The sequence below is a fragment of the Podarcis vaucheri genome (assembly GCF_965113315.1).
Source record: "Podarcis vaucheri genome assembly, chromosome: 1".
In the NCBI taxonomy this organism is placed as follows: Eukaryota; Metazoa; Chordata; class Lepidosauria; order Squamata; family Lacertidae; genus Podarcis; species Podarcis vaucheri.
The window spans coordinates 136,930,689-136,951,097 of NC_138759.1; the positions used below are offsets into that span (position 1 = coordinate 136,930,689).

At 42.2% G+C, this 20,409-nt stretch overlaps 1 protein-coding gene across 1 annotated transcript in view; it reads left to right on the forward strand.

The window, feature by feature from the left end:
* Positions 1–20,409, forward strand: part of ABCA12 (ATP binding cassette subfamily A member 12) — a 138,821-nt gene that overhangs the window by 33,536 nt on the left and 84,876 nt on the right. Inside the window, exons 7-14 of the mRNA XM_082219734.1 lie at positions 3,610–3,788; positions 4,488–4,600; positions 5,328–5,421; positions 6,484–10,494; positions 12,779–12,894; positions 18,209–18,315; positions 19,153–19,406; positions 19,515–19,627. Of these exons, the coding sequence (XP_082075860.1) occupies positions 3,610–3,788; positions 4,488–4,600; positions 5,328–5,421; positions 6,484–10,494; positions 12,779–12,894; positions 18,209–18,315; positions 19,153–19,406; positions 19,515–19,627 (4,987 nt within the window). The remainder of the gene's footprint in view (positions 1–3,609; positions 3,789–4,487; positions 4,601–5,327; positions 5,422–6,483; positions 10,495–12,778; positions 12,895–18,208; positions 18,316–19,152; positions 19,407–19,514; positions 19,628–20,409) is intronic.

Here is a 20,409-nt window from a genome sequence, read left to right on the forward strand (position 1 = left end):
TCCTTGGTCAAGGGCAAAGGCTGGAGATGGGAACGCTTGCAGTATTTCATAGAATCATAGAATCATAGAATCATAGAGTTGGAAGAGACCACAAGGGCCATCGAGTCCAACCCCCTGCCAAGCAGGAAACACCATCAGAGCACTCCTGACATATGGTTGTCAAGCCTCTGCTTAAAGACCTCCAAAGTAGGAGACTCCACCACTCTCCTTGGCAGCAAATTCCACTGTCGAACAGCTCTTACTGTCAGGAAGTTCTTCCTAATGTTTAGGTGGAATCTTCTTTCTTGTAGTTTGGATCCATTGCTCCGTGTCCGCTTCTCTGGAGCAGCAGAAAACAACCTTTCTCCCTCCTCTATGTGACATCCTTTTATATATTTGAACATGGCTATCATATCACCCCTTAACCTCCTCTTCTCCAGGCTAAACATGCCCAGCTCCCTTAGCCGTTCCTCATAAGGCATCGTTTCCAGGCCTTTGACCATTTTGGTTGCCCTCTTCTGGACACGTTCCAGTTTGTCAGTGTCCTTCTTGAATTGTGGTGCCCAGAACTGGACACAGTACTCCAGGTGTGGTCTGACCAGAGCAGAATACAGTGGCACTATTACTTCCCTTGATCTAGATGCTATACTCCTATTGATACAGCCCAGAATTGCATTGGCTTTTTTAGCTGCCGCGTCACACTGTTGGCTCATGTCAAGTTTGTGGTCAACCAAGTATTTGTTAAGCTAAACTCAATAGCAGCAGGTGGGAGTGTTTAAACCTAGATTTTCTCAGCCATGTAAAAAGAGGGGAGTTGTGGGGACTGTTTTTAAGAGCAAAACGATTGCATGGGCAGGAAGTTCTAAACCTTCTCCTTTGTGTGACTTCCTGTAGCTTATACATAGTTTATATCATGGATATTTTAATTCTCAGATGATTAGATTACGTTTCCCTCCATCCCTGACCATTGGCCATGCTGGATGGTGGTGAAGGGAATCAGAATCCAACAAAGACATGAGGTCCGCAGGTTTCATAACTCTGTCCTAGGGGAGATGATGAGAAGTAGGTACAGGGAGAGCTCAGCTCCATCAACCCACATACCTCCATATCTCTAAAGCTTGGATCCCCACACCCACTTTTATACAATGATCGGAGCAGATCTGAGTTTCAACAAATAAGTTTGCTGCTGCCCTTTCTAGTTTGGCCCTAGTTATACCTGACAAAGAGTTCTAAAGGGAAAATTCAACAGGAAATTGAGGGAAATTGAGAAATGAGCAAGCATTACTTACCCATAAAATTGTCTTATACTGAGTCAGATTATTGGCCCATCTAATCAGGTGTTGTCTACTCCAATTGGTAGCAGTTCTCCAATGTCTCAGGGGAAGGGTCTTCTTCAGCTCTAGTTGCCAAGAACTTCTGAAGTGGAAATGTGTATTGGTTTAGTAAAAGGAAAAATAGAATATGGTCAAATAAAATGAGAATTCACTGTGTGCCTATATTTGGGGCAAGTTCTGGGCAAATGAGAGAGCCCAGCAGAGGTTTAAAATCACAGAGCAGGCAACAAAGTAAAGCATTGAAATATAGGCTGTTAGACCTTTGAAATATCCCCTTCTAAGTTGCTTCCAAAGTTCCACACTTCCCTTAGCATAGCAAGAGACCACATGTTTGGGAAGTTTAAAATGGTTTACAGTGGTACCTCGGTTGTCAAATGTAATCCATTCCGGAAGACTGTTCGACTTCCGAAATGTTCGACAACCGAGGAACAAAGGGCAGTTGGCAAAGTCAATGGAGAAAAAAGGGGGGAAATGCAGCGGAAGCTGTTCGACAACTGAGGCAGGTTTGAAAATGGAAGCAATTACTTCTGGGTTTTCGGAGTTGGGTTTCCAAAATGTTTGGCTTCCAAGACGCTTGAAAACTGAGGTACCACTGTACTTAAAACTCTTCAAAAGGTCAGATCCATACAGCAGCAAGAAAAGATAGGCAGTTTCAAAATGGTAAATATTTCAAATTATTCATATAGAAACACAAAGATGGCTTGCTTAAGCCAGGCAGTCTAAGGTTGGAGCATCTAGTTTTGACCTCCTTACTGGTAGGGTTCACATGATGGAAAGGAAAAAGAGCAAAGAGTTTGGTAACCCTTCCTTCCACAATGAGGGCATGTAACCTAGCTAAGCCTGGCAGGACAGCTTACTCTATTGTCTTAACCCCTTCATGCATTAATTAGAGTTAAGCGTGTTGGTTATATGAGGCTGGTTATATCCAAGGATCAAACCTGGCACATCATGAATTCAAAGCATGGCCTCTGCCACTTCACCATGTTACTTCTTAAAGCTATAACACCTCTTTGCCTTAGACCATGTGTTTGTGTGGACATAGTAGCAAACTTTAAAAGGAATGAAGGCCCTGATTGAAGGCAAAATTCCATGTGCACTGAATCACAGGTGATAAAAGCATCCCTTTCAGTTAATAGAATTAATGCAGACATCCCTTCTCTATAGAAAAAATACTTGTGCACCGTATATGCACTAACACATGTAACACTTCTATAGGCATCTGTCTCACTGCTTGTATATTTAATATACAAGTCATGAAGAAGCTGCAGACAATAGTGAATTCCTGCCGCAAGTGCATGCAGTGGTCAGCTATATGTTCCCACCCTTGAACTGAGTTCAAAAGAACCTCTTATTGGAATCATCAGATTAGGTTTTTTAAATTTGATTTTCCGTAAGAGTCTGCTTTCTCCTGTTGTGCCTTCATCATGTTTTATAAGGGCATCACCCAGCAACTCTTATTCGTTCTGATGCTCTAGTGCTAGTACAGTACAAGCCTTTGGCATACTTCAATACTATCTGGGAGCCCAAGCCTGTACCAGTTTCCCCTTCCTATCTGGGAGGTTTTGCAACTGGTAGGGCAAGATCACAAGATCTCCTAGTCATGGAACAGGTTCATGCAGGTCTGTAGTTCTCAACTCTCAGCAGCATCAGCAAATGAAGCAAACCTCCACACCCTGTATATAGCTGGGTTTTCTTGAGGTTTAGTATGGAAACATTTAAATTTTCAACCAGGCCAAATTAATATTTTTACTAGTAGTAGTAGTAGTATGGTTTGAAACATGTGTTTCAAAAAGTACAATACTTTTACAGAACAGTAATATAAAAAAAAAACCCCAGAAAGGTGTGCCCCTGAGCTGAGGAATGTGTATTCAGTTCATCACATGTCTTTACTTTCAGTACGGGATGAGAACGAAGGGGTTAAGCCAAAAGCTACTGAGGAAAGGGTTTTGTAAAGAGTGACTTGAAGTAAGTATGGAAGTGGGTCAGCATTACCTAGGTGATCTGGGAGTAAGTTCTGGGCACGAGGAACAGCAATCAGGAATCTTCTCTCCTGCCTAGTTCTAAAAAGATATCTAGAATGACAAGCGCTGAAGTCAAAGAAGTGACTAGTAGCCAGGATGCCTGCCCAAGTATGGTATCACACACACATACTTTCCCCACAGAGCTGCAGTTTGAAGTTGTTTCCCTTCCTCCGTTGTGAGCGAGCTATGATTAAAAGAGAACTGGGGTCCTGTGAACTGCTCTATCTATCTATCTATCTATCTATTCCTTTTAAAAGTTTCATTTTTGTTTTAAGTTGCAGCAAGATTCTCAGTACCAGGTGGCTTTTGTCAAGGAAACAGTTTCGTTCTTATCGCTCATCTCCCAAGTGCAGAATGAAACTTCTCTATGGCGCATCCTCCTGATGGCCCCAGATATCACTCAAGGTGTCAGTGCTATGAAGGATATGATTGCTGCCCTTCAGAACACAAGCAGGTAAAAGAAAAGGCAAGCTATACACCAAAACATAATAGCAATGCCTGGTATTTCGCTGACAGTGATGAAGTAGTAGCTTCCACTGACAGTTATAAAGGGAGGTGTTAGGAAAGGAGAGCATGAGATTTCAGTGGCTCAGTAGTAGACTGCTTTATTTGAAGGTCTAGGCTGTGTACATGGACTTCATCTGTAGTGCTTGTTTCATTAAAGTGATTTTATTGTTCTTGGTGGTACAGAAATTTTTGCAAGGAAATAAAAATAAATAGTGTTCAAATGGGGCAGTGATGATACAACAACATCTAATACAACATTGTATTATCAATTGCTATATCAAAGGAGCTAATAGAATAACAGTGAAAGAAATGAATGTTTATAACAAAAAATGCAAAAAATTAAAGCAAAACAAACAAACAAAGGGGCAGTGATGATTGCCACATAGAAGTGTCTTAGGGAGGGAAACCCTGACTATTCGGAATTCATAGATTTCATGGCATTCATTTTCATCCTTCCCTTTATCTTCATTTCTTACTACTTTGGGAATAGGCCGCCTGCTTGCCATTTTGTTTTCCTAAAATGCCCTAGACATTGTGCAATTTCTTCCCTTACACTACCTAGCTATTTACAGGAAGAAAAGCTGTTTGATGCTGTATAATATGCTCATTCTGTGTTACTATTGCTTTATTTCCCCTGTTTACAAAGAATTATTACGGCTGTGGAAAAGGATTCTCCACTAGTTGCAAGTGACAATGGACTGCAAGCCATACAGAACATGATTAGTGGTCTGCTGCATGCCTTGAACTGTTCAGAGCAAGGTGAGGCTCCTTGCTTATCTCTTTATCAGGCATCTAAGTCATATTGATGGACAAGTTTAAGCTCTTGCAAATCCATACTTGTTGCATCATACAAAAAAATGTTTTTTTGCTTCAGTTTATAACAGACACTAAGATGCACAAAATAATGAAATGCTTACTGCCAACAGACAATAGAAGCATTTTTTTCATAAGTTATTCAAGGCCTTGTTGATGTGTTTATTCTGATAAATGGAAAAGATTAATAGTCATTAGAGATACTGGGATGGTTTGTATGTAATGTTTATGGCTTAAGAGAGCCAGGAAAAGGGTCTCTTCTCATCTCCTCCTGATACATGCCATCTTTGGCACATTATTTAACCCAGAGTTCATTTTTTCTGAAACAGGTAACTCTGGTTTCATGTCAGTTTACTAACCAGGATCTTTAAACGTGGTTTATTCTTGGATCTTGTTAAGATCCTAGTTAGTAAGCCATCATCCCCCCAGTGTTCCCCATATGACACACTGTTTTAAGCAAACTGGGACAGAAGTGCTGGATATAGTTTTGGGATGGGGAGAAATTTGTTTCAGTTTTCATGTCCTAATTGATCAAATTTGCACTTTCCAAAACACAGCCATACTTCAAAATTCACATTTATCCTTCAAATGCTATGTTTGACTATCATCACAATTAAAGTTGAAAGGCAGTAACTCAAATTTTGGATTTATCTTGTTTATTTTTATTTTGTAGATAATAGCAGCTCAGCAATGAATGACATTTGTCAGCTCTCTCTTTACTGGAAAAACAACCCAACTTTAATGACTCAAATGAAAGACATTGTGAGGTGAGATTAGAGTAATAAATTATTTATGGGGTGAAAGTTAGGTTTTTGCTAATGTGAAATTTTATTCTGGGGGTCAGTGGGAAGGGGGCTTTGCAAAAACTGCATAGCTTTCACTGGATCATATGAACATTTAACCAGCAACTGCTGTATTGTTGAGGCAAAGCTGGTCGGTTAAACTCATAACACACTGTGGATTTTAGGGGGAAATGTATCCCTGAGAGTTAGTATTTGTGTAACATTAACATATGCATGATTCCTCAGAAGTAAGTCACCTTGGCCGGGATTTAACTAACCAGCTCCATAAATGGAAGCCTTGAACAAGGGTTTCTGTTTGTGCACTAGGGCTTTCCTTCCTCTCCTCTTTCAGCAGGCCCTGTCCCTCAAAATTGGCTTTCGTGTGTATGTGTGAGAATTCCCATAATAGTACACAAAGGGAGGAGGGAGGCTTGTTCCATCTAGCAAACTGAAATGCTTGTGTAGAGGGAACAGTTGAAAGAGCTTGATGTTAAATTCTACCCACAGTGTTTAGCGGGCTTACTCCCAGCTAACTGTGTATAGGATTTCAGCCACAGTGACAGAATCCATGACACATTGGTTGTTCTCAAATGTAGCACAAAACTATGGCTTAAGGTTTATATGCACAAGTATTGGGCACATGCACTTCCTTCCTCTCTTCCTTCAGTGCAGCCGTGAGGTGGGAATCAACCCTTCGCTTCTGCTTTTTATGAATGATGATTTGTTGTTCTATGCAAGCCTAGAAATGCAGGCACCATTCAGAAACTGATGGGCATCTACTTCATTCTTCAAGCAGAAGCAACATATTGTTTACTGAATTTTAAAGAATTACACATTTGCCATGGCATAAAGACTGACACGTTTATTCTGCCATGTTCTAGCTTGAGGGGGCATTATTGTCTTTTTGTTATTATGTTATGTATTTTGGGGGGGGGGTTGTGTGTTTTATGTTGTAAACTGCCCTGTGATCTTCGGATGAAGGGAGATATATAAACTGGATAAATAAATCATTTGAATTTGTATTTCTGTATTTTGTTCTCATTTCAGAAAAATATTACCTCCAGATTTTGCTGGTGAAGACTTCAAAACGCGTAATCTCTCAAAGGATTTAGAAACCATTAAGAAGTCTCTACATCTTTTTGAAGTTTTACCAGAGAAATTTAGCATTGCTGAACTGAACAACCTGTTCAAGCAATATGAGAATAACAGTGGAGTGAACTTGACTGATATCCTTCAGTGGCAAATGGAGGCTGACAGAGACAGTAAATTAAGAGGTGCACTTAATAGGAGAGAAATCAACCAAATCAACAACTTCACATCTCTCCTGCTTCAAAATGACTTTAATAGGCTGCACTTGCTTGATATAATGGCTCACTTGAAAGAAAGTAAAAATGTTCCCAAGTTCAGAAACATTTGGAATCAAACATTTTTAAATAAGACTAATATTATGGTCACAAAGATATGGCAAACCATTAAAATGATAAATTCTCACAAATTATCTTATATGCCTGAAAACCTTAGAAGGTACTTAGCATCAGTCCAAGATGTGCCATCATTGTTTTCAGATTTTCTGTTTAAACCTACAACTATTTACAACTTTCCTGAGAAGTTCTTGACACTCCAGAAAATCTTAAATATTGTAGCAAATGTTAAGAAAAGTCATAATTACTTATTGCTATCCTTCATTATTGACAAGATGCAGGACATTCAAAATTTCATTGGTGAATCTCATTGGAATGAATTCAATCATTATTGGCGTATTACAGAAAAACTGAGGTCTGCAAAATGGAGTGATACAGATATAGTTGCCTATGGGCAGGTTTTGGACATATTGCACAACAATCTTCATGTTCACCGCAATGGCTCTGGCCTTCCTTTGAAAAAGGAGCTTGGGCAGCTGACCAAATTTGTGAACCATTTAATGAAAGAATACAGTGAGGAGAACATCAGTGGGGCAAATGTCTCAATGTTTTTAGATGCTGCTCTGAAAACTCTAGATGTACTAGAAGACTTGGAGGAAAGGTACATCCATGAATTAATTCCTGTTAATCCACTAAAGGATGCCAGCAATGAAACTGTCCAGAGATTGTTCCAAATATTCAAGGAAGGGGTAGATATACTTTCTGATCCTAGGCTGACAGAATCATCTAGTATTAAAAAATTGGATACCCTCTTCAGTTTTTCACGCATGTTACTTTTGCAGAAGTTGTATAGGACTTCAGCACAGCATGATTCTTCAGGAGAAGCAAAAGTACAGGATCTTTTGTATTTAACATTGACCCCTTTTCTAAGGGAAGACAATCAGGTTAATGAAAGACTGCAGAACTGTACTGTCAAGGATGTTCATCACATTGTTCTTGAAGTGCTGTTGAATAATGCCACCCTACTGGATGCCTTAAGAGGAAGCAGCTGCCATTTCCTCTTTACCTCCACAGACTTGGAAAACCAAACAGCCCACCACCATACATTTACTGAGCGGTTTCAGCTTGCGATAAGAAATTTAAAATTGATGCCAACTTTTCAAACTCTCCACAAAGACAAATGGAAATACTTTTCAGATGAATTTCAGTGCTTCATCAACTCATTACAAGTTTCGTCAGAGTTTCTCTCCAAACTGAACTATTTCCATAGCTACAAGAATCCCTGGATACAAAAGATGCATAGACGTCTAACAGCCATCTCTAATGAATTCCACCAAAGTAATCTGACCTGCCAAGCACCATGGCTCGGGCTTATGGACATTATAAATGGACCTTCTGCTTTGCACATTTTAAGCCCTTTTATTCTGAATGAAACAGAACCTCGTGCACAAAATTTATCTGGCAGTGTACCACAAGCCCTTGCATCTTTTATTTTGTTACAAAATGAGCCCTATAAGAATGCCGCTGTATCAAAGATATTAAAAGTGAGCAAAAATGATGCAAGTCAATCAAAATGGAAGAACCTATCAAAGGTATTGAGTGAAGTTGCAAATATGTTGAGCTCCAATCAGAATGTGACAAATGCAAACCAGTATGTTCGACTCTTGGACATGACCAGGAAAGCTCTACTTCTCGTTGGCGCAGGACTGGCACCTAATAAAACAGAAGCTCATCTGCCCCTTGAGACCTTAAGTTGGCAGATGAAAGCTTCCTATTTAGAAGACATGCTTGCTTCATTAAAATTATTCCTAAGTGAAACCTCTGACATAGATTTCAAAGCTCATTTAGAAATACTTTTTAATAATTCGTCTACACCTGTTGATGTTCTTGCTCAAAGCCTTTTTTATATGAACCCTCACTGGAAAGAAACCAAGAAGGCATCAAACTTAAGTAGAATGACTTGGAATCAGCTGATTTTAAATGAGACCAAGTTTAAATTAGCAACAATATGGGAAGATATCAAAAAGGTGATCTCTATGGCAAATCCGCTGTTTTCTGAGGACATGAAGCAGGACTTTGATGCAACACAGGAAGCCCCATTGCAGTTTTCAGATCTTCTGCTTAGATCTAAAAGCAGAAAAAACATTTTGGAGTACTTCTTAGCACTTTTGAATAAGTATCATTTTACAGCAAACATGAGCATGAGCCACAATGCCCCCTTAATGGCGTACCTTTCAGGAATAATGCAAAAAATCCAAAACACCACAAATTTATACACACAGGATAATGGTTCTGATACTCTTTTCAGTGCAGAACTGGAGGAACTGACTAGACACTTATCCCACATTACACAGAAGTATACTGAGGAAGACTCACAAAGCAGCAACATCTCAGAAGTAATCTATGTGGTCCTCAGGAATTTGTTGTTACAGAAAGCTTTTGAACACCAATTTAACACCAGCCAATTAGAAGCAACCCCTCAGTTGGTCTATGATAGCAATAAAGCCCTCCAAAGGGTATATGACATACTGAGGCAAGGGAGAATAATGCTTTCTGACAGCAGGTTGGAAGAAGAAACTGCTAAAGAAAAAATTGCTGCACTGTATGGTTTCTCACACTTTATCTTTCAAAAAGAATTTAATGAGTCTTTGTTAGGGCTTAGTACTTTAGCGGAAGCAAAGATAATAGATGTCTTGCATTTATCTCTGAGTCTTTTCTTAGATATTGGGAACCATGGAGCTGGAAGGCCACATAACTGCAGTGTCCAAGATGTAATTCACGTAATACTTCAGATGTTGTTTAAGAATGCCACTATCCCTGAGTTCTTGAAACAAAGTCATTGCGAACTACCTTTTACTTCCAGGGACTTTGAAAACAGAACAATGCCCAATCAAACATTTACTGAATTGTTCCAGGACTCAATAAGCAACTTAAAGCAGACTCCAGAATTAGCAAGACTTTACAAAAACAATAGTGAATTTTTGTCAAGTGCAGTGCTATGCATCATCAAATCACTACAGTTTTCTTCAAGCCTGCTTTCAAAAATGGACGCCCTCTTCCATTTTAAACATCCATGGATAAGGGACATTCATAAAACTCTAGCAATAATCTCTAACGAGCTGCCCCCAAATGATTCAACTTGCCCAATCCCTGTTCTTAGTGATACAAATAATACAGTCAACTATGATCCTTTGAATCTTGTCCCGCTTTTCTTTGCCAGTGAAGCAGAATTTTATTCACAAAATCTCACAGACAGCTTAGCTGATGGGAATAATTCGCCAGTGTTTTTCAAGCTATTGCAGGATAGCCTTCCTTCAAATGCTGCCATAAATGAAGTGCTTCAGATTGCCAGAGAAGCTGTCCACAGCCAATCTGGATGGAAGACTTTTTCTCATATCTGGAACATGTTTCTCAAGTGGAACATTACAGAAGTTGAGTATGTGAAGCGTGGCTTGAAACTAGTGGAAAGAGTTCTAGTCGACAATGAAGTACCTGATGCCAGTGTTTTTAAAAATGTTACATTTTTGAATTTACTGAAGGAGCTAAAAGCAGATGTGAATCTACATTTTCTTCAAGACAGAACCAATCTGGAATATCAGCTTGACCCTTCTGTCATGACCACTGAAATGCTTCTAAACAGAATACTGCTTCAGAATGAACTGGTGCAAACACTGCCTCCAAGCAGGTTGATTGGACGGTAAGTGGTCAGTTTCATAATTGTAACAATCTGTTGTTGAACTCAGCAGTTCAAAGATTATTCAGCCTTGTTCTCATATAGAGTTGGGGGGCCTCTAAATATCAGAGAGCTGCCAAATAGGGAGCTCGCTCTTCCACTCAGGCCCTGCTTGCGAGCTCCCCATAGGCATCCAACTGGCCACTTTGAGAACAGAATGTTGATCTAGGTCAGCCATAGGCAAAATCGGCCCTCCAGATGTCTTGGGACTACAACTCCCATCATCCCTAGCTAACAGGACAGGTGATCAGGGATGATGGGAATTGTAGTCGCAAAACATCTGGAGGGCCGAGTTTGCCTATGCCTGGTCTAGGTGGGCCTTGGATTTCTCTTATGTCATTTTAGGTGAAGGCTGGCCCACCCATGAGGCCAGGTCAGGTGGCAAATCTGAGCCCAAGTTGCACACCACTTGCCACCATTGCACCATCACTGACTCCTCCTGTGTGGGGGTGCACCACTGCTGCTGCAAGCATGCCCTGCTGCCTCATCTGCCATGGGTGGCACCCATGGAGGCGGTCGTGACAGAGGTGACAGGTTTTGCCTCAAGCGGCAAAAGATCCTGGCCCGGACCAGATACATGCTTTGGTGTTTAAGCATGGGATAAAAACAATGTCTTGAATCCAAGGACTGCACAACTCTCCCTTTTTGCTGAACTGCAGAAAAAATGACTGCAAGCTTATGAGAGCCAGTGTGGTGTAGTGGTTAAGAGCGGTAGTCTTGTAATCTGGGGAACCGGGTTTGCTTCCCCGCTCCTCCACATGCAGCTGCTGGGTGACCTTGGGCCAGTCACACTTCTCTGAAGTCTCTCAGCCCCACTCACCTCACAGAGTGTTTGTTGTGGGGGAGGAAGGGAAAGGAGAATGTTAGCCGCTTTGAGACTCCTTAAAGGGAGTGAAAGGCGGGATATCAAATCCAAACTCTTCTTCTTCTTCTTCATGGGTTCCTTCAGAGCAGCCTTTCTGGAGGCCTGGGGGCAATTGCACCAGAAGGAGAAAATCGGCAACCTCCCCAGCACAAGCAGAACTACATTTTCCTCATACTGGAGATTGAAACTGTAGTGTTTGACAAAAATAAGAGGGAGGGGCAGAGAAAGGGGGGTGCGGGCCGCCCTGGGTGTCACCACTGAGGGAGGTGACAAAATGCCGGGTGGCACTCACTGGGGGGGCCTGCAGCAGACCTAAGCCATGCGTCTCTCCTGGGAGTGACATGGTGGCTTGGGCTTGCACAGGCTTTGCACTGCCCAAACGATCTGCCCACTGCCTCCCCCCAGCTGTAGGGTGGCAGAGTGGGAGGAGGCAGGCAGACTCTGGAGCCCTGCAGTGCGCCCCACCCCATGGGTGGCTCGTCCCACCCTCGCCCTGCCCCAATGGCCGGCTTGCTTTGCCCCTGGATGCGCCGGCCCAGACGCCTGAGCGGCTTCCTCCTCTGCAGGACGGGGGGAGGGGGGGGTAAATGAATGCACAGCATCTTTTTTTAAAAGAGAGGCTGCGAGATCCAGGATAATAGCAGTTACCAAGACAGGAAAAATATGTAAACTAGAGGAATCTGTGTATGTGTAAGTGATTGAAATAATTGTTGCAGCCCAATCTTAAGCTTGCATATTAAGACACAAATTTGACTGTTGTTTTTTACTGTGGGACTTCCTTCTCAGTAAGCAAGTTTAGAATTGTTGCCTCATGCCCTAATTGTGTACTTAAAGCTGCAGTCCTAAACACACTTACTAGAGGGAAAGTCCTATTGAACTGAATGAGGCTTATACATGAGCAAACTTGCTTTGGATTGCATTTGGTTTGGATCAATGGGTTAGCTTGTCTCCTGCTCCCAGCCTCTTAGCCTAAGACTTGCACTTGGATGGGCCAGGGAGGATCATACTGAAGCTGGTGAGATTTCTCAAATCTTTGAAGTTTAGACAGACTGTAAGTAACATAATAAGTGAAGTGTCATACAGAGAAATCTGTTTAATTATGGCTAAATTTGTTTTACTCAAGAAAGTTGAACTCTGCTATCTCATTTGGAAACTAGGAAAGCTACTATGTGCAGTGTTGTTTAAAAAATTTACCACCCTCATGTAAAATTCAGCTGAGCTGTCTGGCTTAAGCTAATTTGGTCTCACCGAATCAAATATAAGTGGGCTACAGATACATTTTTTTAAAGGATTTCTATTTCACACCATTATGTAATGTTTGCTGCGGCATACTTAAGAAGTCGGAGCATTCCTTTCTTGTTCTGTTTTTTTTTTTTGTTCTAGGTTTCTGTTTTCGGAATTTGAAAATGTCTTCTTACGCATGTCCCCCAATAATGTCTTCAGATCGTACTTGATTTGTGTATTGAATGTCTCTGAAAGGCTGGAAAGTGAATTTTCAGGTAATGTATATGTTGATAGTGGCATACAATTTACAGTGATACCTCAGGTTACATACGCTTCAGGTTACATACGCTTCAGGTTACACACGCTTTAGGTTACAGACTCCATTAACCCAGAACTATTACCTTGGGTTAAGAACTTTGCTTCAGGATGAGAACAGAAATCGTACAATGGCCGCACAGCAGCAGCAGAAGACCCCATTAGCTAAAGTGGTGCTTCAGGTTAAGAACAGTTTCAGGTTAAGTACGGACCTCCAGAACGAATTAAGTACTTACCGTATTTTTCGCTCTATAACACGCACCTGACCATAACACACATTGTTTTTAGAGGAGGAAAACAAGGGAAAAAACATTCTGAATGAAACAGTGGGTGCATCATTTTTGTGCTTCATGCTGTGGCCACAGACATGTGATTTGATGGTGAATTTGGGGTGACCCAATGCAAAGATCCTGAGGATCCATGTGGATCCATGCTTTGTAACCACATTTTAAGTGGGGAGGGAAGGAAAAACACAGAAGGGACAAGGAGCACGAGAGGGGTGTGCAGAGAAGCAGCTGGCTAAGAATGCAGGAGAGGGGTTTAATGGGAGGGAGGAAAAGAAGGCAAAAGTTTCACCCCACCCACCCACCCAAGCCAGCCAGCGCTCTCTCTCTCTCTCTCTCTCTCTCTCTCTCTCTCTCTCTCTCTCTCTCTTTCTCTCTCTCTCCCTCACCTGCATGCTGGAGCACGGAGAGGAATTAGAAGGAAGGACGCTCTGCTTTCCCCTCTTCTTGCCTGGAGGGGAGGGGCTTTCCCTGCTCTTAGAATACAATCATAGAATCATAGAGTTGGAAGAGACCACAAGGGCCATCGAGTCCAACCCCCTGCCAAGCAGGAAATACCATCAGAGCACCTCTTTGTTCCGTTTGAGCAAACACAGCAACGAAACAGAGGAGGGTGGGCAGTAAGACCCTGAGGCAGAATGCAGGAAAGCAGCCGCTTCCTCTTTTCAGGTTTCCCTTCTCCGAGACACGATTTGATTTTTACCTGATTTTTGCCTCCACTTGCGCCATTCGGCTCCAGGGACCACACATTCGCTCAGTAACACGCACAGACATTTCCCCTTCCTTTTTAGGAGAAAAAATCTGCATGTTATAGAGAGAAAAATACGGTAACTTGAGGTACCACTGTACTCGTTTTTGAAACTTCCCTTTATGGATGGCTGAACACTTTTATGTATGAATGTGCCATGGCTGGCTGTGTACACCCCATACATTCAAAGCTGATTATCCTCTGTAAGGATTCTGGAAACTGTAGTTTACCCCTATAGAACTACAATTCCCAGGACCTTTAATAAGCTACAGTTCCCAGGATTCTTTGGGGGGAAGGAATGTGCTTTGTGCAGGCGACCTTGGAACGGACAGCTCACGGAAGAACCCCGACCAAACCCAAGAGGAGGCGTGTAGTGGTGATAGGGGATTCCCTACTGAGGGGAACAGAAGCAGTGATCTGTGGGCCTGACAAGATGTCTCGGGAAGTGTGCTGTCTCCCCGGGGCTAAGATCCAAGATGTAACTGAACGACTGCAAGGAATCATAAAACCCACTGACAAATACCCCTTCCTCTTGGTTCATGTGGGAACCAACGACACTGCAAGCAATAGCCTCCAGAAGATCAAAAGAGACTACGAGGCTCTCGGCAGGAAATTGAAGCAACTAAATGCACAAATTGTCATCTCATCTGTCCTCCCAGTTGAACGACGTGGCCCAGGGAGAGAGGGGAAAATAGTGGAAGTGAACAGCTGGCTTCGCAAATGGTGTAAACAGGAACGGTTTGGATTCTTAGATCACGGACTGCAGTTTCTTGAAGATGGACTTCTGGCAAGTGATGGGCTGCATCTCACAACGGTTGGGAGAAATGTTTTTGCAAAAAATCTCAGAAACCTCATCAGGAGGGCTTTAAACTGACTAATGTGGGGGAGGGAGACAGTGCTCCTGAAGGTAGGAGTCTATCAATTAATGAAGAGGATCATCCAAATGTCATAGACCAAATGGAGCAAACAGCACGCGGACCTAGTGGTGGGAGTAAAAAATCCTTAAATAAGAGACACGGGGGAATGATTAATGGACTTCAATGTCTGTACACTAATGCGCAAAGCATGGGAAATAAACAAGATGAGCTTGAGCTCTTGGTACAGCAAACTAAATATGACATAATAGGCATCGCTGAAACCTGGTGGGATAAGTCCCACGATTGGAATGTAATAATGGGGGGATACAATCTATTTCAGAGAAACAGACCAGACAAGAAAGGAGGAGGAGTGGCGTTATATGTCAGGGATGTGTATACCTGTGAAGAGATCCAAGATTTAGATCCTCGAAGCCAAAGTGAGAGCATTTGGGTCAAAATTAAGGGAGAGAAGAATAACAGAGACCTCATTGTGGGAGTTTACTATAGATCCCCAAGCCAAACGGAGGACATAGATGATGCCTTCCTGGAACAGATGGCCAAGCATGCAAAAGGAAGGGAGATAGTAGTAATGGGGGACTTCAATTACCCGGATATTTGTTGGACGTCAAACTCAGCCAAGAGCATAAGGTCAAACAGATTCCTCACTGGCCTTGCAGACAACTTCATTGTCCAGAAAGTGGGAGAAGCAACAAGAGGAACAGCCATTTTAGATCTGGTCCTAACCAATGTTGATGACCTGGTTAGTGGGGTAGAAGTGGAAGGATCATTAGGCGCGAGTGATCATGCTCTTCTGAAGTTTACTATACAGCGGAAAGGAGTAGCCAAGCATACTAGGACTCAATTTCTTGACTTTAAGAAAGCCGACTTCATAAAACTTAGGGAAGTGCTGGGTGAGATCCCATGGACAACAATACTAAAAGGAAAGGGAGTTCATGATGGCTGGGAGTTTGTTAAGAGGGAGATACTAAAAGCACAACGTCAGGCAATACCAATGAGACGGAAACATGGAAGGTGCCTAAAGAAGCCAGGGTGGCTATCTAAAGAACTTTTAACTGAATTAAGATTAAAAAAGGATGTGTACAAAAAATGAAAAAGGGGGGAAACCACCAAAGAGGAATTCAAACAAATAGCCAGCACGTGTAGACACAAAGTCAGAAAAGCTAAAGCACAGAATGAACTCAGGCTTGCTAGAGAGGTTAAAAGCAACAAAAAAGGCTTTTATGGGTATGTTCGTAGCAAAAGGAAGAACAAAGAAACAATGGGGTCACTCAGAGGAGAAGATGGTGAAATGCAAACAGGGGACACAGAAAGGGCTGAACTACTCAATGCCTTCTTTGCCTCAGTCTTCTCCGATAAAGAAAACAATGCCCGACCTGAAGAATTTGGAGCAAATGATTCAGCAAAGGAAACACAGCCCAGAATAACTAAGGAGATAGTACAAGAATATTTGGCTAGTTTAGATGTATTCAAGTCTCCAGGGCCAGATGAACTGCATCCAAGAGTATTAAAAGAACTGGCAGATGTGATCTCAGAACCACTGGCAGTCATCTTTGAGAATTCCTGGAGAACAGGCGAAGTCCCGGCAGACTGGAGGAGGGCAAATGTTGTCCCTATTTTCAAAAAGGGGAAAAGAGAGGACCCAAATAATTACCGCCCAGTCAGTCTGACATCAATAGCAGGGAAGATTCTGGAACAGATCATTAAGCAAACAGTCTGTGAGCACCTAGAAAGGAATGCTGTGATCACCAATAGTCAGCATGGATTTCTGAAAAATAAGTCATGTCAGACTAACCTGATCTCGTTTTTTGACAGAATTACAAGCCTGGTAGATGAAGGGAACGCAGTGGATGTAGCCTACCTTGATTTCAGCAAGGCATTTGACAAGGTGCCCCATGATATTCTTGTAAAGAAGCTGGTAAAATGCGGTCTTGACTATGCTACCACTCAGTGGATTTCTAACTGGCTGGCTGACCGAACCCAAAGGGTGCTCATCAATGGTTCCTCTTCATCCTGGAAAAGAGTGACTAGTGGGGTGCCACAGGGTTCTGTCTTGGGCCCGGTCTTATTCAACATCTTTATCAACGACTTGGATGATGGACTCAAGGGCATCCTGATCAAATTTGCAGATGACACCAAACTGGGAGGGGTGGCTAACACCCCAGAGGACAGGATCACACTTCAAAACGACCTTGACAGATTAGAGAACTGGGCAAAAATAAACAAGATGAATTTTAACAGGGAGAAATGTAAAGTATTGCACTTGGGCAAAACAAATGAGAGGCACAAATACAAGATGGGTGACACCTGGCTTGAGAGCAGTACATGTGAAAAGGATCTAGGAGTCTTGGTTGACCACAAACTTGACATGAGCCAACAGTGTGACGCGGCAGCTAAAAAAGCCAATGCAATTCTGGGCTGCATCAATAGGAGTATAGCATCTAGATCAAGGGAAGTAATAGTGCCACTGTATTCTGCTCTGGTCAGACCACACCTGGAGTACTGTGTCCAGTTCTGGGCACCACAATTCAAGAAGGACACTGACAAACTGGAACGTGTCCAGAGGAGGGCAACCAAAATGGTCAAAGGCCTGGAAACGATGCCTTATGAGGAACGGCTAAGGGAGCTGGGCATGTTTAGCCTGGAGAAGAGGAGGTTAAGGGGTGATAGCCATGTTCAAATATATAAAAGGATGTCACATAGAGGAGGGAGAAAGGTTGTTTTCTGCTGCTCCGGAGAAGCGGACACGGAGCAATGGATCCAAACTACAAGAAAGAAGATTCCACCTAAACATTAGGAAGAACTTCCTGACAGTAAGAGCTGTTTGACAGTGGAATTTGCTGCCAAGGAGTGTGGTGGAGTCTCCTACTTTGGAGGTCTTTAAGCAGAGGCTTGACAACCATATGTCAGGAGTGCTCTGATGGTGTTTCCTGCTTGGCAGGGGGTTGGACTCGATGGCCCTTGTGGTCTCTTCCAATTCTATGATTCTATGATTCTATGATTCTATGATTCTAAATGTATGGTGTGTAAGCAGCCTTGGACTAGCTGTTATCCATAAGATGAACTCAATATATGTTCATTCATGTATGCATTTATGTATATGTGCAGAGAGGGAGGGAGGCGAGTGATAGGATTTCCATTTTTGTTTTTACCAAAAGAAGCTGCAAAAGCCACAGTCTTGATTTTGGGGGTGTCTGCTCAATATCACCCTCCCCTACCTGCATTTCTACATGCAGGGAAATGGTGGTGGTGAAGATGATGATAGTTGGATCTTCATAGTCATCTTGGTAGCCTCTAGGGCAAAAAAAGTACTAAGAATGCTTGAAATAAATAGACAAACAAGTAATTGTTTGGTTTTTCTGTACAGGAAATGCTGACCTTCCTCCAGGCTTAGCACAGCTGAAAAAGGTTATTCTCACTCCCCGTGATACCGACAAGAAAGATTTATCAGTTACAGAGATCCTGATGCTAAGAGTGAGTAGGCTTATGATGTTGGCTGGTACAGTATGATTGCATGGGCTTGTAACAACTGTTAATAAGGCCTAGGTCCGCCCAACGTGCAAGTGTATTCAAAACCAGAAGACTACATTCCCTAGAGAAAAGCAGCTTTGGGAGGGGAAACCTAGCACAGAAATGGAGCAGGAATGCATCTCACCGTTTCCTCACCTGCTGCTTCTCTTTTCCAAACCTCTCTTCCCCCCATTGCAAACATACATATAAAATGCAAATGGAGAAACTTTTCCAGCCCCCTTTGTTTCTACACCCTCACACAGCCCTCTTTATCCTCCTTCCAGTCAAGCAGAAGGCATTATCTGGGTTCAAGGACACACTCAGGCAACACAACAAAAACGAAGACCACTCAGGGAGGGTGCAAAGCAGGGCTTCTGAGCCATGTTGTCTGTGGAGTGGAGGTGTAGTTGGTGAAGGGCCGTGGCATGAGGACAGTAGAGAGGCTGGAGGGGCACATTTGACTCCCGCCCCAGGTCTGAGGTCCCCTACTCTTAAAGCCGAACTTGGGAAGGTGGGAAGTGGTTTTGGCAGTGGCGGTTTAGAGCAACAAAGCGGCAGGTGGATAAGGGTTCATCGCCTCCCCCTTGGCTTCTCTGCTCCAGATTCCCATTCCAAAACTAGGGGAAAGCACCTACTGGGCCTCTGTCACATCCACTCACAAGTGCATGTAACTTGCACTGCCATCATCACCTCACCAGTGAAACATTCTTTCTTCACCAAATTGGCCGGATTTTCCTCATTGGTTTTTGTTTTTAAACCATTCATTTCTGAATAAGTTTTCTCTCTTGATTGTATTTGAAGCTAACTCACCTCCAAAACTTGACATCCCTCCTTTGTGACCCCGAGAGCATCCGGTCATTGCAGCAAACCTGCCAGCTCCCTGGTGTTGGCTTTGCAGTGTTGTGTGATCAAAGTGAGTTCCACAAGAAGCTTCTTCGTGGTATAGAACTAAGTGATCGGATTGTGACCAATTTTATGAACCATAGCAGGGTGTCTAGAGAATTTCGAGACATAATCTTAGGGGATCCCGAGAAACTCCAGCAGCAAATAAACAGGTAAGGCCTTCTTCAAGGTAATCTGTAGCAGAATATTAGCAGTGTATATTAATCTGTATCAGTGTATATTAGTTTGAAGTAACAAAGTATTTGGTGTGTTTTTTTAAGGTTACAAGAAAATGTGCCACAACTTAAATATATCCGTGATATCCCACAGTATATGGCATCTTTGGATTCTATAATGAACATCACTCAGAATACAATACACTCCAGGAAGCAAGGTAAGTTTTATATTCACTTGTTTGTTTCCTAGATTGAATTGCTTATTAAATTTAGTTGTCAGTATGAATCAAACCATTTTCATTGTGAAATTATGGACAAGGCTTAGAATTTATACATATTTGTATAAAACTTAATTATATTCAACAAAGGCACAGTGACTAGTTACAAAAGCTGTAATTGGTGGTAATATGACCTTCCTATCTTTGCTATGCCGATTTATTGTCTTTAGTGGGATAAGAAGCTTGGTCTCTGTTCAGTCCTGAACAAACAGAATCAAACTTACTCATAAATTTCCTCCTGGAGTCTGGCTTCTGGGATGATGGTGACATTCAGATCAGCAACAGAGCATCCTGGAGAATTAAATGCTCCCTCACTAGTTTCTGAAAGGTGCAGATTTTATATCAAATTTATATCCATTTAGTCTCTGTTTGTCCTTTGTAGACAACAGAAGGGCATTCATGGCACGTGATGGATATATTATCATGTTGGAGGATGGATAGGTGAATGAGCCCCTGATGACACAGCTAATTTTATTCATTTCTGTAATAGTGTTGCCTGAGTGGCTATCCTATACTATTATGGACTAATAACATCAGCCATACCTTTAGGGTCTCATTTACTTGCTCGTTCTAATAATATAAGCCACACCATCCAGGGGCAAAATGAAGTAAGGAAGGAAAATATAGCATTAGTGATTAACTTATTGCTATCAGCTAGGACTGAAATAGCGTTTAAATAGAAAAGTGGTGTTTCATCTAGTGAGGATTGGTAAAGAAGCAAA